The 15,671-nt window shown below is 65.7% G+C and overlaps 1 protein-coding gene across 1 annotated transcript in view; it reads left to right on the top strand.

Moving 5' to 3' along the window:
• The window catches only part of PDE2A (phosphodiesterase 2A), a 46,966-nt gene that overhangs the window by 19,480 nt on the left and 11,815 nt on the right, over positions 1 to 15,671 (top strand). The window contains exons 3-5 of the mRNA XM_032207160.1: positions 11,902 to 11,991; positions 13,021 to 13,109; positions 14,359 to 14,468. Coding sequence (XP_032063051.1) covers positions 11,902 to 11,991; positions 13,021 to 13,109; positions 14,359 to 14,468 — 289 coding nt within the window. The remainder of the gene's footprint in view (positions 1 to 11,901; positions 11,992 to 13,020; positions 13,110 to 14,358; positions 14,469 to 15,671) is intronic.

Here is a 15,671-nt window from a genome sequence, read left to right as displayed (position 1 = left end):
CCCCCATCCCCGACCCCCTCCCGGGTGCATGAGGGGGGAGCGCACCCCCGGGCAGGCACAGGGGCAGCGGTGCCCCCCCCCACCCCGAAAGGGGCTCGGGGACGCGCCGGGCTGCGCGCACCCCCCCGCTCTGCCTTTCCTGCGGGGAGGTGCGGATCCTGCCGGGCCGGAGGAAATGGGCTGGCTCCGGGGGGGGGGGGGGCGGCCCCGGCCCCAGCCCCTGCCCCTACCCCGGCCCCGGTCCCGGTCCCGGCGGGCCCGCAGCGCCCTCCCGCAGCCGCGCCGGGAGCCGCCGCCACCGGGGCCGCGCCATGGGCACCCTCCGGGACGCTGTAAGGCCGGGGTCTGGGGGCTCTGCCCGGCCACCCCCCACCCCGAAATGGGGGCTCCGGGCTTGGGGGAGAAGGGTGGGGAAGGATTTGGGGGAGTCCCGGGGGTCGCTGGGCTCCGGGATGGGTTTGGGGGGCAGGGGGTGGGGGGTGGGTGGGGGGCATCCCGTGCGTTTGCGGTGCCGCTTTGGGGTCTGGTGCGTCTTGGAGAAGCTTTGGGGGGGGTTGGGGTCCCCGGCTCTGCGCTCCCCCAGGCTGCTCGGTGCACGGCTGGGGGCAGGCAGCGTGCCCACCGTGGGGCTGACACCGGGGTGGCTGTGCCAGGATTGAGCAGGGGGGCACCGTCGGGCCCCCCCGGCAGCGCCGTGCCCCAAATCCTCCCTCGCACGCAGGTTTCGGGGCCAGGATGCGCCCTGGGTGAGGAGGATGGGAACACGCACCCAGATTTGGGGCAGCTCGGGTGGGTTTTGCTCCAACCCTGAGCCCTCTGCCCCATTCTAGAGTGTCCAGGGCCGGGTTTCCTGACCCCAAAACCCGGCACCTTGGTTTGGGTGCGGGCAATGGGGCCGTGGGCTCGGCGTCCCCCTGGCTGCTGCCAGAACGAGGAGGGGAACAGAGGGCTTTGCCCTGCGAAAAGAGGGGCAGGAAACAAAATGCTCCAAAGCCACCAAAAGCTGCTGACGGAGAGAAAGGAACCAGGAGGGAAAGGCCAGCAGCACCGGCCAGCCCCGCGGCCGGCGGAGAGGGACCGGGGTCGGCACGGTTTGCTGCGGGGTTTTGAGCTTGGGGACATCCGAGCTGTCACCCAGCAGGGGCAGGATGGGTGATTCCTCCCCCGGGATAGTTTTTGGGGTGAAAGGATGTGGTGTGGGGTCTCCAGTGGTCCCAGACCCCCAGGACCCAACCGGTGCTGCCTGTGGCGCATCCGTCTCGGTGTTTTGGGGCCGGGGGACACACGGGACGGGCAGAGCTGCCTCTCCGGCGGGCGATGCTGCAGCAGCACGAGGTGAAGGGACCGGAGTGGGGCCACGGGGAGGTGCGTGGCGAGGGGGGGGACACTGCTCTGCTGCCCTACACGGGGACACCATGTCCCTCTGGGGATCACCGCGGTCACCAGCACCGGTGGCGCTGGCTGCTTTGGGACCAGCATCCCCAAGCCCGGAGCTGTGGGGCTGCGTCACCTTTGGGGTTTTTTTTTAGCTTTATGCGTCCCCCCCACCCCACCCCGAGCACCCCACGGTGGGGTGAGGCCGCTCCGGCCAAGCTCTCGGCGTCTCCACCGCTGCCTCCTCTCCCTGCCTCCTCTCCCAGGCAGCGGCCCCAATGCAATTACCCGCTGACTGGCCCATGAATCAGATCCTAATTGATACGTGTTCGCAGCCTGGCCGAGCAGGAAGCCAGCCGGGGGGGGGGGAAAATGCACTGACCCACTGCTGCTGCACCCGCGCTGGGGCCGGGGGGGGGCACGGCGCAGCTCCAGGGCAGGGGGCAGCCGCATCCCCGCGCCCCCCGGCCACCCCAACCCACCTTGGGGACATCGATTTTTAAGGCGCACCCCTCTCCTGCCTCGGTTTCCCCATTGGGATGGGTTCTGGGGGGGGCTCGGGCCGGGTTTGTGGGGCGGGGGGCGGCGTGGGGCCATGCGTGTGTGCGCGCAGCCGTTTGTCTCGGCGCGGCCGCCGTTTCCTCCCGCTGACACAAACACATCAGCAGGGTAATAAAGGGGAGGAAAGGGCCGCGGCGGCCGCGCCGCACAATGCAGGGGCGCTTCTTTCCATGACGTGCGACGGGGGACGGCTTCCTCCCCTCCCCTGCCCCGCTCACGGCCCCCACCCTGCCGTTTTGGGGGCACAGCGGGACCCCCAAACTGGAGCTGGGCACCCCCCGGGTGTCCTCATCCAGGGGGTCCCACATTTAAAAGCTCGTCCTGCCTGTGCAGGATCAGCCCGTGCTGCCTCGGTGCCTGCCCCGGTGCTGCTCGTTTGGGGTCGTGGCTCCCCAAAATCTCCCGTGTCCGTGGGGTGAGGTGTGTGAAGTCCCCGGGGATGTCACTGCCACCCACCCTCTCGTCAGCTCCTGCGCCAACCCCGTGGGTCTCGCTTCTCCTGGGGACATCCCGTGGGCTCCCCGTCCTGCTGTGCCCACAGTCAGGGTTTTTGGGCACCTCCGGGTGGGTTTTGGGTTCAGGGGCTGCGGGGGGAGCCCAGAGCCCGGCTGGAGCTGCCCCGAGCGCACCGGGAAGAGAGGAGGATTTGGGGCAGCGGCTTTGATTTTTGGTGTTTGCTGGAGGGGAGGAATTTCTCATGCTGGAGCCAGCACCAGCATCATCCTCACGGGCACAGCGACTGCTCCCTGCCCCCAGACCTTGTCCCTTTCGAGCTGAGCTGAGATATTTAGCACGGAGGCGACGGCACGGGGCCCTGCCCGCAGCGGGGACGACCCTGGGGGGGGCTCAGGACCCCTGGGGGGCTCACAGTGCTGGATCCAGGTTTCATGTGAGCATCCCTAAAATGTGTTCTGGAGCTGGGGAGGGCAGCAGCCTCCTCTCAGGGGTGGCTGATTTGGGGTGGGGGCTGCGATGCCACCCAGGCGATGCCACTCCATCCTCCTCCTCCTCCTCCAGCCCGCTGGGCGCAGGGATGGAGCCAGGCAGGGCTCGGCTGCTTTTCTGGGGCAGATCCGCGGGTTTTTGGCCGCGTGCTCTGCTCCTGGCCCTGGCCTGGATTTAAGGGGTGACTTTGGGCTGCGCCTCAGCACCCCCCCCCCGAATAATTCAACTCCTGCAGTTCATGGGGCCAGACACCTCCAGGGCTGGACCCCACAACCCAAACCCCTCAATATATGGAAAATAAAAGATTTTTTGGGAGGGAGGAGCAGCTTTTCCACGCACACAGAGCAACGTCCCGAGGGTGGTGTTGTTGCAAGCAGCTCCGTGCCTGGTCCCCACCGAGCCGGGCAACGCTGGCACAGCCCTGGGCCCCCCCCCAGACCATCCAGGTACTGCTTGGAGAGCTGCCCCAAATCGAATTCCTCCCTGGCTGCAGATGGCCAGCAATTAAATTTCCCCAGTTCAATCAGAGGCTGGTAAATGAGCTCCCTAATCACCGCGCAGATCCCATTAGTGCCGGCTGGGGTGGGGACGTGCGAACATTTCCCCCCCCCTCATTCCTGCGCCGCTGCCCAGACCCCACTTTTGGGTCCCTCTCCATGCCCACGTGCCCACATCCCCCCAGGGGCTCCGTGCACACCCCCACGGTTTCCTTTTGGGGTCTGTCCCAACGCCCTCCCTGCTGGGCACCCTCATAGCCAAAAGCCCCGCTCCCGGTTGGGAACACGGGGGGGCCACCAGCTCCTCGCCACGGTGACCTCTCGGCGAGCCCAGCCACCAGCAGGGTGTCTTGGAGAGGCTCTCGGTGGCAGCCCGGGAGGCGCAGGCTGCTGGTGGGGACAGGAAAGGGACCGGGTGCCAGGGGGAGCCTTCCAGGAACGCCGCGTCCCGAGGATGCGGTGCCGGCACCGTGCCTGGCTCTGCCACCCTACAAAGGGCTGGCACCAACGCGGGGGCGCACGGGTGTCTGCGCCCCCCGGGGACAAGGAGTTTGGGGGCCAGGGCTGCTGCTAATAACGGGGTGGGGAGGTGGAGAGGGCTCCGTGCTGAGGGATGGAGCTTGTGCTCGCTGCGGGGTGCCGCGGGGAGGGCGCGTGGGGCTGGGGACACCGGTGGTGTGAGGTGCAGGAGGGTTTTAGGGGCTGGTTGTGCTCTCCCTCTGCCCCGGCGGCTGCGAGGTGGGAGCCACAGCATCCCCCGGGTGCTGAGAGCCGGAGGGGGCAGTTGTAGGGCCAGCAGCACCAGGGCTGGACGTGTCCCCAACCCATCAGGCACGCAGCTCCACCGCCTCGCCCCACAGCCGGCCCCGCTCCCCTTTCCCCCATCCTCCAGCACGTTATTTATGGCTGCAGCAGCCTTGTGGGGCCAGCAGCTCCTCGCCATGCTGGGAACACAAGGGCAGGGGGCAAATCCCTTCCTGGGGACGCCGGGGTGTCACGGCACCTCCTTCCACGGGGCCATCCCTCTCCCTTCCACCCACGGTGCTTGCGCTCACCCCATTTACACCAGGAGCAACCCCTGGCTGCCCCCAGGAGCGGGTACGGGGCAGGAGACGCGGGGCTGTGCGGGGTTCATGGGTGACCCCAGGCTCCCGATTTACGCAGGGGAGACGTGGCCGAGCACTTTCCTTAGGAAAAACATCGGGTTTGGGGCGATTCGGGGCTTTGCCGGCGCGCGGCACCGCGGCTCTCGCGGCGCGGGGCTGTGACAAGCCATTTATCTGCTCCTCGCAATTTGTTTACCACCCGAGTAACAACTTCCTTCCCTTCCCTTCCCTTCCCTGGCCGGGCTGCTGCTGCTGCTGCTGCTGCTGCTGCTGCTGCGGGAGAAATCCCGAGCCCCTTTCCAGCCCCGCTCTTATCAGCAGCTAATTAGCCGCAAGGATTTTTGCCAGCCCTGCGGGGCTGTTGTTCCAAGAAGGCCGCGATGTTCTGGGTGACGGGAAATCCTTGAGGAGGAGGAGGACGACGACGGCCGCGGTCCCCGGGCCGTTTGTCCTGCCTGACAATGGTACATCAACAGGAAGCGGCCTTGACTCCAGCCCCTTTTTATCAGCGGGGCCGTGGCTGGCCCCTCGCGGGTGGAGGGATGCGGCCGCGGCCGGGCTGGCCGCGACGCGGGGTGCACGGGGATGGTTGGGGAGCACCCCGCCGTGCCCCACCACCCCCGTGTGCTCCCCAGGGAGACCGATTCCAGCTGGATCTGTCACAAAAAAAAAGGAAATTGGGGTGCAAAGGGCCCCGTGCACACCGTTTGTGCAAAGCACCCTGCGCAAACCGCCCCGTGCGCACTGCTCCACGCGCGCCCCTTGCACAATCCACCCCGTGCGTGCCTCCCGTGCAAAACCCGCTGTGTGCACAGCCCCGTGCACGCTGCTGGTGCAAGCCTCCCCCTGCCCCGTTCAGCCCCCCCAGTGCCCCTTTCCCCGTGCACAAAATTGTGGCTGTGAGCCTGGTTGCCCGCCCTGCGCCCTGTGCCCTGCGCCACGCCGCCGTGCCAGCTCCCGGCCGGGCTGAGCGGTGATTAAATCGCAGCCTCGTCAGCTGGGACTCGCTAATAGGGCAAAAACACCTGAAATGCCTCTCCAAGTGCTATTTAAGGAGAAGCAAAGGGCTCGGGCTGGTGCTGTTAGCCAGCTCTTTGTGCCTGCTCGGTGGTGGGTCAGGCGCTGGTTGGGCGCAGCGGGCTCAAATGGGGCAGAGGGGCTCCCCGCGGCCCTATTACTCCTCCATCTGTGCCAAATCCCAGTATGATGCTGGTGGAGCAGGGCTGTGGGCCGTGTAGGGGCTGCCTGATCCCACAGGGTGTGGGTCCAAGCCCCAGGGATGTGCCAGCTCCGTGCCCTTCGAGCGCCTGCCAACGGTGCCGAGCTCCTCATCTATCTGCCGCGCCAGGACCCCGGGCGAAATAACATCTGGGACGTAAGAGAGATCCCAGAAGTGTTTCCTTCCCGTTTACACTCATTAGCCCGAGATAAAGGATGAGGTAATTAGGGGCTACCTCGGCTTGCAGGTTGTTGCTGCCTGATTGGATTAAAGCAATGTAATTTGCCAGCGAAAGCACTGCGCCCGGCCGCGACTGCAGGCACGGCTGGATGGACGGACAGAGGGAGGGACGGATGGATGGGTGGAGGGACAGACAGACGGATGGGCAGAGCTCCTCTCCCTTCGTCTGCCTCTCCATGAGTCCATTCCTCTGTCCTCCCAACCCTCCATCCATCCTTCCATCCCTCTCTCCATCTCTCCGTCCCTTTCTGCATCCGTCCTTCTCTTCATCCTCCCCCCTCTCTCCATCCATCCTTCCCATTCTCCCTCCACCCTTCTGTCCCATCCCTCCATCTGTCCTTCCATCCCCGTCCCTCCTTCCCCTCCATCTGTCCCCCCACCCCTCTCTCCATCCATCTGTGTCCCTCCCTCCCTCCTCTCACTTTCCTGAGCAGGACCCTGCCCCATTTCCCCCCCCCATGCCCCGTGGATGCAGTCTATGGGGCAGAGCAAGGCTCCGACCCCAAGGGATCCTAAAACACAGCCGGGGAGGCCTCGTGGTGCCCCGCACCAGCACCCGGGGCTAAATTTAACCTCACCCAGGGGGGGCAGCATGGCCGGGGGGGCTCGACAGCCTCGAGGCTGGGGGGGGCCGGGCGAGCTGCCTGCATCAGGACAGCTCGGGGATATTTTTAACGCCGCCAGATTGCTCCGCGGATGCTTGGGGAGGGCGGCGCGCGCGCTGGCTGGCAGCCGGCAGCAAGGCTTGGCCGAGGGGGGTCCAGGGGGGGGGTCTCGGAGCTGCTGGGGGGGGGGACAGACGTGTCCCTGTGTGGTGACAGCCAGCTGGGTGCAAAGGGCTGTGTTGTTCCTGGCAGGGAGGGGACGCTCGGTGTGGTGCCGGAGGGTCCCGGAGGGGAGGAGACGCCCCCCGGGTACCCCTGGGGCGCAGCTTTGTGCCACCTTGTGCCCCCCCCCAGCTCCTTGTGACCCCCCCAACCCAATTCCCCATGGTTTTCCCTCCTCCATGCCCACCCCCAACCCCTGTTTCCCCCCTCCCCAGGCTCCAGCCCCACAAAACACAACCCAAATCCAGCCAGCACCGTGCGCACCCCCCCTTCCTCATGCAGCTCTCCAAAAACGCACGGCCCCCCCCCTGCTCCCAACCCCCCAGCAGCCCCCCCAGCTCCCAGGCTGGCTCCAGGAGCTGTCGTAGGGCTGCTGATGGGGGCACAAACCTGCCCACGGCACCCAGCACAATTTGGGGAGGTGGCCAGGGCTCGGCGGGGCCCTAATTCCATTTTACCACCCCCCCCCCCGGCTCGGGGAGCGGAGGTCGGCGGCTGCCCGCTCGCATCCCCGGGGCGATCCTTCAGGCGGGGGCTAATGAGCCCTGACTAATCCACTTAGAAATTAATTGAGACCGCTTCCCTCGCGTCCCCAGGTGGACGCGTTCCCGTTCCCGGGCTGAGGGGGCTCGGAGCTCCGCCACCCGCTGCCGGGACCACGACCCCAGCCGGCTCCTGGCACCCTCGGGGAGTGATTTACCCGTGGCCTTTACCAAAAAAAAAAAACTGGGCTGAAAAATTCAGCTAGGAAAATCCTGAATTTGCTCCGGGTTTCTCGGCCCCGCTGGGAGGATGTCAGCAGAGGCTGCGGCACGGGGAGGGGATCCCATCCTCGGCTCCCTGCTCGGGGAGCTCCTGGGAGCCAGCACCCATGGGAGACAGCACCCATGGGTGCTCACACAGCCTGGTGAGGGTGTGTGCCACCAGCACAGCACCAGGGACCAGGACCAAACGCCTCCTGCCTGCTGGTGGTGCCGGGTGGCATCCTTGCGCCAGGGGCGAACGGCCACCTGAGGGGCTGGGGACAACGGGGACGCTCTCCCTGTCCCTAAAAGTGGGAGCCCTAAAAGAGGGTGCAGGCCCTGAGAGACCCCCAAAAAAGATTTGGGGTGCTGGGAGGCCCCAAAGCACCCGCGTCCTGCTGCATCCAGGTGGTTTTCTTCGTCCTCTCGTCCCCTTCTGGAGAGGAAGGTGGCCGGGATGGGATCGCGGCGCGCCGTAAACATCCCCGTGGGGCAGGAGGAGGCTGGAAATTTGGGCAGGATGGGGCGAGAAAGGTGCAGGGGTGGTCCCAGGAATCCCAACCAGCCCCTTCCATGCAGGGAAGGGTGCTGGGTGCTGCCACCCCTTGTGGGGGGGGGACACAACATCGGGTAAACGGGGGCAGAGCGCGGCGGTGCCTCTCCAAAACTGCTGGCTTGGCGTTGCCCAGTCACCAACAAATCCCCTGCCCTACAAAAAAAAGCAGGGAAAGGGCAGAAAAAGGGGGTTAAATACCTGCCTGGTGCTCCCCCCCCCCCCACACCCCCCGGGAGGAATGTGGGGTGCTGGCACTGGGTGCCGACGCGGGGCTCCTGCCCGGTAGCTGCACCCTGGCTTGTGTCGGCGCGGACAGATTGCTTACCCTAACGAGATGAATGGCTTCATTAATCACCCCCCGGCTCCGCCGAGAAACATCGGGGGGGGGTAGGATGCAGCTCTGGTGCTTCACCGCCCTTCTGGGGGGGTGTGTGGTAGCCGAAAGGGAGCTGGGGCATGGGGTGGGCAGGGGGCGCGGACCCCAAAGCTCCTGGCGCCCCCAAAGGGGAGCTGATGGAGATTTAATTGCCCCTCGCTCTCCTGGGGTGCTGGTACCATTTGGGGGGGGCCCTTCGTGGCCAGGCTGGGTGAGCCAAGGGGGGGTTGCAGGGCCACGGGTGGGATCACCCCATTACCACGGGCACCCCGAGGTGCTGCCCGCAGCTCCATGTCCCCCCCCCCGACACACAGCCTGCCCCCACAGCCCCCTTCCTGCCACCCTGGCACTATTACAAAGGATTTTTTTTGGGGTGGGGGGGACACAGACACACACCAGGGCCGGGACCCCAATGATTTCGTGGGCTCTTTGGGGAGGTGCGGCCGTGCCAGGCAGGCGGCTTCTCCTCCACGCACAGCTGCTTGGGGGGGGGGGGGGGGCTGTGTCTCCAAAAATCGGTCCTTCCCCTCGCCCCCCCCTTGCAGGAGGCATTTTCGGAGATGAGGGCACCAGGCCCTGCTCCGACAGCTGGGAATCGCGACCTCTCCACGCCCAGGCTTTCTATGGTGCCCCCCCCCGGCTCCCCGGAGTTAATTAACCCCCCCAGGAAGCGTTGGTACTCTAGAGAGAAGGGTTTTTGGTCCCCAGCCCCGGTGTGCACGGGGCTGGGGTTGGGGCTGAGCCCCCCCGGTGGGTCCCAGAGGTGCCACCGCCGGGCTGCCGGGCATTGCGCTGCAGGAGGGCGCCGGGCTGTGCCAACACAGCCTCCTCCTGCCAGGCCCCGCAGCTTAATTAACCTCGTAATTAGCTCCCTGGCAGGGCTGCGTGCCTGGAGCCCGGGCTGGGAGCAGCATCGACGCAGCAGGGATTGCCACGGGGGTGCTGCAGGCGGCGCAGGATGGGGCCAGGCGCCCCCCGCGGGGCTCAGCCTCTCCGTATGGTCCCCGGTGTTTGGGGTGATTTATCCCACTCTTAGGGCACAAAAGGGGATTTATTGACAAAAATCCCATCCCCATAACCGTGCAGGGGGGGATCCAATCACGGCACATGGTGCAGGATGCAGCTGGGGGGGGGGGACGAGCCCCCTCCCTATCCGTGTCCCCTCCATTTGGCACGGTGACCCCAAAATTCTCATCCGCTGCCCGGCCAACACGCATCACTGCACCCCCCCAGGAGGAGAAGGATTTATTTGGGGGGGGGATAGGGGTTAATCCCACCCCCCCCCACGGCCCCCTCCAGGTTTGTGCAGGGCGGGGTGTGGGGGGGCCAAGCCCTCGGCGCCCAGGAGGGCGCGCGCCGTGCTGCGCCGGCTCCTGAGCGCGGCAATTAAGCAAAGGCAATAAACAGAGCTGACAGCAGGGCCCCAGCGGGGCCGGGGGGGGGGACAGCAGGAGGGGGGGCCAACACCACAAGCACTATTTATGGCAAGAAATTCAACGCTGGCCCCGCACGGGGCAGGGGCGCAGAGGGGTGCGGTGCGGCACCGGGGAGCGCGGCGATGCCCCGGGCTTGGGAAGGGGGAAAAAAAGCCCCCCCCAGACCCCCCCCTCCTGCTGGGAGCAGGGTGAGCGGGATGCCCACCTGGCTCTCTGCTGGCTTTTGGGGTTTTTTTATAGCTCCCGCAGCTTTTTTCCATCCTGGGATGGGGCTGAGGGGGGGTGCGGGGGGTGGATTCCCATCCCTTTTACAGCCACCGCTCGCGTCCAGCTGCCACCTCGCCGTCACCCTGCTGTCGTGCCACCGCTGTGGCTTTCCTGGGAGGGGACAAATGGCTTTGGACCCTCGTCCCCAAGCCCCCCAGCCCCCCAGCACCCGTTCTGGTCCCGCTCGGGCTCTGCCTCGTCCCCCCGGGGGGGGGTGCAGCGGGGATGCCGGGCACACGCAGCCGGCACCCGGCCGAGGCCTGGCTGTATTCTACAGTGCATGTGTCTCCAGTGTTACTGAGCGGCTGGAGATGCAGCCCTGTTGGAATCACAGCCAGAGCCCAAATCTTCAGCTCCCACCGGCGCCGGATCCCAGCACCCGGAGCCCTCTCCAAGGCCTGGAGACGCCCAGCAGAGCGGGGAGCCGTGCGCAATTGTGCCAGGCGCACGCGCGCGTCTCGGGGCTGCTCCCCGTGCCCCCTGCTCCTGCACGGGGCTGTTCCTGGGAGGCATCCGCCAGCTCTCGGCACGTACGAGCTCTTTGGTTCCCCTCCTCCTCGCTCTCTCCCCTTCCTCCCTCCTGGTTCATCTTCCCCGGGATGATTTATTGGCACGTGAGCGAGGAGCAGCCGGAGTTCTCCGTCCTCGTGCTGCTCGCCCTCATGCACCCCCTGCCATTTTCAGCCCCATTTCGTGCCCTGGGGACGTGGTGTGGGGTCAGTGGGTTCCCCCTCGGTGACACTGCTCCAGAAAGAGGGACACAGGGCTGGGTGTCCCTGCTGAGGGGACAATTTCAGCCCCCTCCTCCCCAAACGCCACCACCGCAGCTCCATCCCCGCTCCACACGCCCCATCCCAGCAGCTGCTTGGGGTGGGAGGAATTCGGGAGCCCCAAATTTGCACCGGTGGTGCCCAGGGCATGGCACGACCCCACCTGGGGTTTGTGCCACGTGCTGGGACATCGGGGACCCAGGGTGGCCAGCGGGTGGCCGTGCCCTCACCGTGCACTTCGGGAAGGTGGCCGGGGCGCAGCGCGTGGCTCTCGGGGATTTTGCCAGATTTCGGTGCCCACAAAAGCTGCTAAAAAATTAAAATTCCACAGCTGCGTCGGCTGTCGGGGCCGTGGAAGGCAGGAGCAGGCTCGGCTCGTTTTTATTCATGCAAAGAAATCAAAGGCGTAAATAAAGCCGGCCGGGGTCAGCGCGGGGGACCCGGCTCTGGATTTATCGGCACGCGGCCGCCCTGCTGCTGCTCCCAGCCGGTGCTGGGGTGGTGCTGGTGGCACTGGTGCAGGCACTGGTGTGGTACTGGTGGTGCTGGTTTGGTCGGAGCAGACACCAGAGGGGCTCACACACGGCCACGTGCGGCTCCCTGTGTCAGTGCCAGCCCCGTGTCACACCACATCCTGGGCTGCTCGCCTGCCCAGTGCTCCCAGTACGCCCCAATCCAGCAGGATGGCCGTTTGCACGGTCACAGGGGCACCCCAAAAAAAGAGGTGGCCGCCCCCCCACCTTCCTGCAAGCCGCAGCCCCCAGCAGCCCTCTGCAGTGAGGTGGCACCGGGGTCCCCTCCCCGTCCCCATGGGGTGCCCCTGGCACCGTGCGCCCCCCAGGCGGGCGGCATCACCCGCTGGGGATTTTGGGGTAAAGGGGGGAAAAAAAAACACTGTGGTGACGTCGGTGACGTCGCAGCGGTGACCACCTCAGCCCCCTCCCCGTCGTGTGTCCCCCCCCCCCGTGTCTGCTCTCTCCCCAGGACGCCCTGCTGAGCCTGGGGGCCGTGATCGATGTCTCCAGCCTGCGGGACGCCCTGCGCGATGCCGTCCTCTCCCTGCTGCCCAAAGTGGTAGGTGGGGACCCCCTGACCCACCAGGACCCCTGAGCTCCTTGTCCCCTTGCTGTCACCCCCCCCTGCCAGCAGCAGGTGGCATTTGCCAAGGGCTGAGCCCCTGCGTTGTTTTTGGGGTCAGACCGTGCCGCAGCAGGAGGGTGCTGGCGTGCCCGGTGACGGGGTGGGGGTGTCCCCGGGGTGCTGGTGTCCCCGGGGTGCTGCTGGCAGCCTGGCACCACGCACACCGTGCCAACACCATGCCCCAGCCGAGCAAAACTCCCCCCTGGCCCCCAGCTCTGCCTCAGTTTCCCCCCTTTGCCCCATCCCCGTGGGATCCTGCCTCTCTCCTCCCTGCGCATCCCCGCACGCCTCCGGTGTTATTTCTGGGCGCCGAACACGCAATTGCTGAAACCCTCGGCCCGGAAAGTCTGCTGAGATCCGGCCTTTGCCCGCCGCCGAGGGCTCCAACAGCTCGGGGCCATCAACCAGGGAGCAGCTGGCACGGAACAGACCCGGAGCCACGGCCCCTGACGTGTCCGCGGCACCGCAGCACTAAATCACCCCGCCGCGCCGCCGCTGCGCGCGTTATCTCCCCCGCTGGCAGCTGATAATGGGATTTCATCGCCCGGCGCTGCCATGAATTACCTTTCCCTCCCTCCTTTCACCCCTCCCTGGGGTGCTGGAGCGTGCCGGGGCCGCTTGGTGAGGCTCTGCTGCCTCCTTCTTCCCGGGCGTTGCGAGGTTTTGGGGGTCCCGTGCCAAAGCTGGGGGGCTCTCGGCTTCGACCTTGCCTGCTGCAGGGTGGTGGAGCTCCTGGAAAAATGCTCCTGGGGAAACTGAGGCACGCCGTGCCAATCCTGGGGGGGCTTCTGGGGGGGGCTGAGAGGGTTGCAGAGCCAGGAGGGGGGCACAGGGAGGGCTGCAGGGGGAGCAGCCCCCAGCCCCACGCGGGGTGCTGGGTCCTGCCCCTTGCGCCGTGCACGGGAGCGCGCTGAGGCTGCAGGGGGGGGCTCACGGAGGTGCTGCTGCCCCCCCCCCCTCCAGGAGCATGTCTACATCTACCTGCTGGATGGGGACACCCGGCTGACCTGCGACGACCCCCCCCACGAGCTGCCCGCCGAGGGGAAGCTCAGGTGAGCCCCCCGTGGACCCCTCCTTGGAGCCTTTGGGCCCCCCCGAGCTGTGCTGTGCGCCCCCAGCCCCCCTGTTCTGCTGCAAGCCCTGCTGGGCTGCGGGTCTGGGATGAGCCACACGCATGCACACACCCCGTGCACGTGTGCACACCTTGCACACGCCTTGCACACACAGCCACATATGTGCACTGCCCGGCCAGGCATGCACAGACACACGGATACATGCACTGTGCATGCACACGCACGCACTCGGTGCATGTGCACACCCCCTGCATGCCATGTGTGTGCACACTGTGCACATGCCAGCACACACGCATGAAGCATGCGCGTGCACACACACCGTGCACGTGCACACACACCCCATGCACATGCATGCACACTCAGTGTGCACACGCATGATGCACATGCAGATGTAGATGCACACACATAGTGCACATGCACACACTCACTATGCATGTGCACACATACACCATGCACATGCACGCACACACCATGCACATGCATGCACACTCACCGTGCACACGCACACACGCACCATGTACATGGATACACACTCACTGTGCACATGCACAAGCACAATGCACATGCAGATGTAGATGCACGCACACTGTGCACATGCACACACTCACTGTGCAATGCACACACCATGCACATGCATGCACACTCACCGTGCACATGCACGCACATGCCATGTACATGGATGCACACTGTGCACATGCAGATGCAGATGCACACTCACTGTGCACGCACACTCCTTGTGCATGCACACCCTGTGCTCATGCATGCACCCCCCATGCACACACACACCATGCACACCCCATGCACACGCATGCACACTCCCTGTGTGCACACTCACTGCACACACGTACCCACACACCCCATGCACACGCATGCACACTCCCTGTGCACACCCCCCCCACCCCAATCCCTCCCCAACCACTTGCACACCCTTTTTTCTCCCCCCTTTTACCTCCCCCCAAATTTTTTGGGCTGCCCCCACCCCCACAGCTGTCCTGCCCCATGGCTGGGGGTCCCCTACTGCTGCCCCCCCCCAGCTCTCCCAGCCCCCTCCTCACTGGGTCCATCCTGGGGGGGTCCCTTATTGGGGCAAAAACAGGGGGACACATCCTGGGGGGGGGGTCCAAGAGAGGCTGGGAGCAAAGCAGCCTCCGGGCGGGGGTCCTGGGGTGGGAGCCCCCCACCCGGCCTCACAGGGGGGGTGGCTCAGGGTGCCCCATGTCCCCCCCAGGGATGCGGTGCGGAGGCAGAAGCGGGTGGAGTGCGGGGGGCTGCCCCCCGCCGAGCTGCAGGGCCAGAAGCTGGGCCCCCTGGCTGCGCCCCTCGCCCCCGGCACGCAAGGTGGGGGCTGCACGGGGTGGGGTGGGGAGGGGAGGGGGCAATGGGGAGGGGGTGGGAAATGGGTGTGGGGGGGTAAATGGGGTGGGTGGGGGGTCGGGGGTGGGATGGTGAGAGGGAGGGAGGGGTGGGTGGATGGATGGATGGATGGATGGATGGATGGATGGATGGATGGATGGATGGATGGATGGATGGATGGATGGATGGAAAAAAGGATGGATGGAAAAAAGGATGGAAAAAAGGATGGATGGAAGGAAAAAAGGATGGATGGATGGATGGATGGATGGAGGGATGGATGGATGGAGGGATGGATGGATGGAGGGATGGATGGATGGATGGATGGATGGATGGATGGATGGATGGATGGAGGGATGGACGGACAGACAGAAGGAAGGAAGGAAGGAGGGAAGAATAGATGGATGGAGGGATGGAGGGATACAGGGATGGATGGATGGGTGGGTGGGTGGATGGATGGAAGGAAGGAAAAAAGGATGGATGGATGGATGGAAGGAAGGAAGGAAGGAAGGAAGGAAGGAAGGAAGGAAGGAAGGAAGGAAGGAAGGAAGGGTGGATGGAAGGAAGGATGGATGGATGGATGGAGGGATGGAAGAATAGATGGATGGAGGGATATAGGGATGGGTGGAGGGATGGATGGATGGGTGGATGGGTGGGTGGGTGGGTGGGTGGGTGGATGGATGGATGGATGGAGGGATGGATGGGTGGATGGACGGACTTGGTTACTTTGAGGACTGGTTAGTGTTAGGTCAGAGGTTGGACTCGCTGATCTAGAGGTCTCTTCCAACCTAGAAATGCTGTGATTCTGTGATTCTGTACGGCTGGCTGGGTGGGCGGATGGATGGGTGGACGGATGGGTGGAGGGAAGAAGGGAAGAAGGGAAGGAGGGAGGGAGGGAGGGAGGGAGGGATGAGGGTGCACGGGTGACGAGGTGGGTGGGTGGCTGGATTTATGGGTGGGTGTGGGTGGACAAGAGGGTGGGTGGGTGGGCAGATGGGTCGGGGACGGATGGATGGATGGGAGAAGGGATGGATGGGTGGGTGGAGAAATGGACGGGAGGGGACTGCACGGAGTGGGTGGGTGGGCACCGGGGGGCTGCACACACAGGGGGTATGAAGGGGAGGGGGGGACACCCAACCTGAGGGGTCGGTGCCACCCCTCCAGCACCCCCCCGGGGGCTGAGCCCGCTGT

Source organism: Aythya fuligula, chromosome 1, assembly GCF_009819795.1.
Source record: "Aythya fuligula isolate bAytFul2 chromosome 1, bAytFul2.pri, whole genome shotgun sequence".
Taxonomy (NCBI): domain Eukaryota; kingdom Metazoa; phylum Chordata; class Aves; order Anseriformes; family Anatidae; genus Aythya; species Aythya fuligula.
This window is presented reverse-complemented; position numbering and strand designations above follow the sequence as displayed.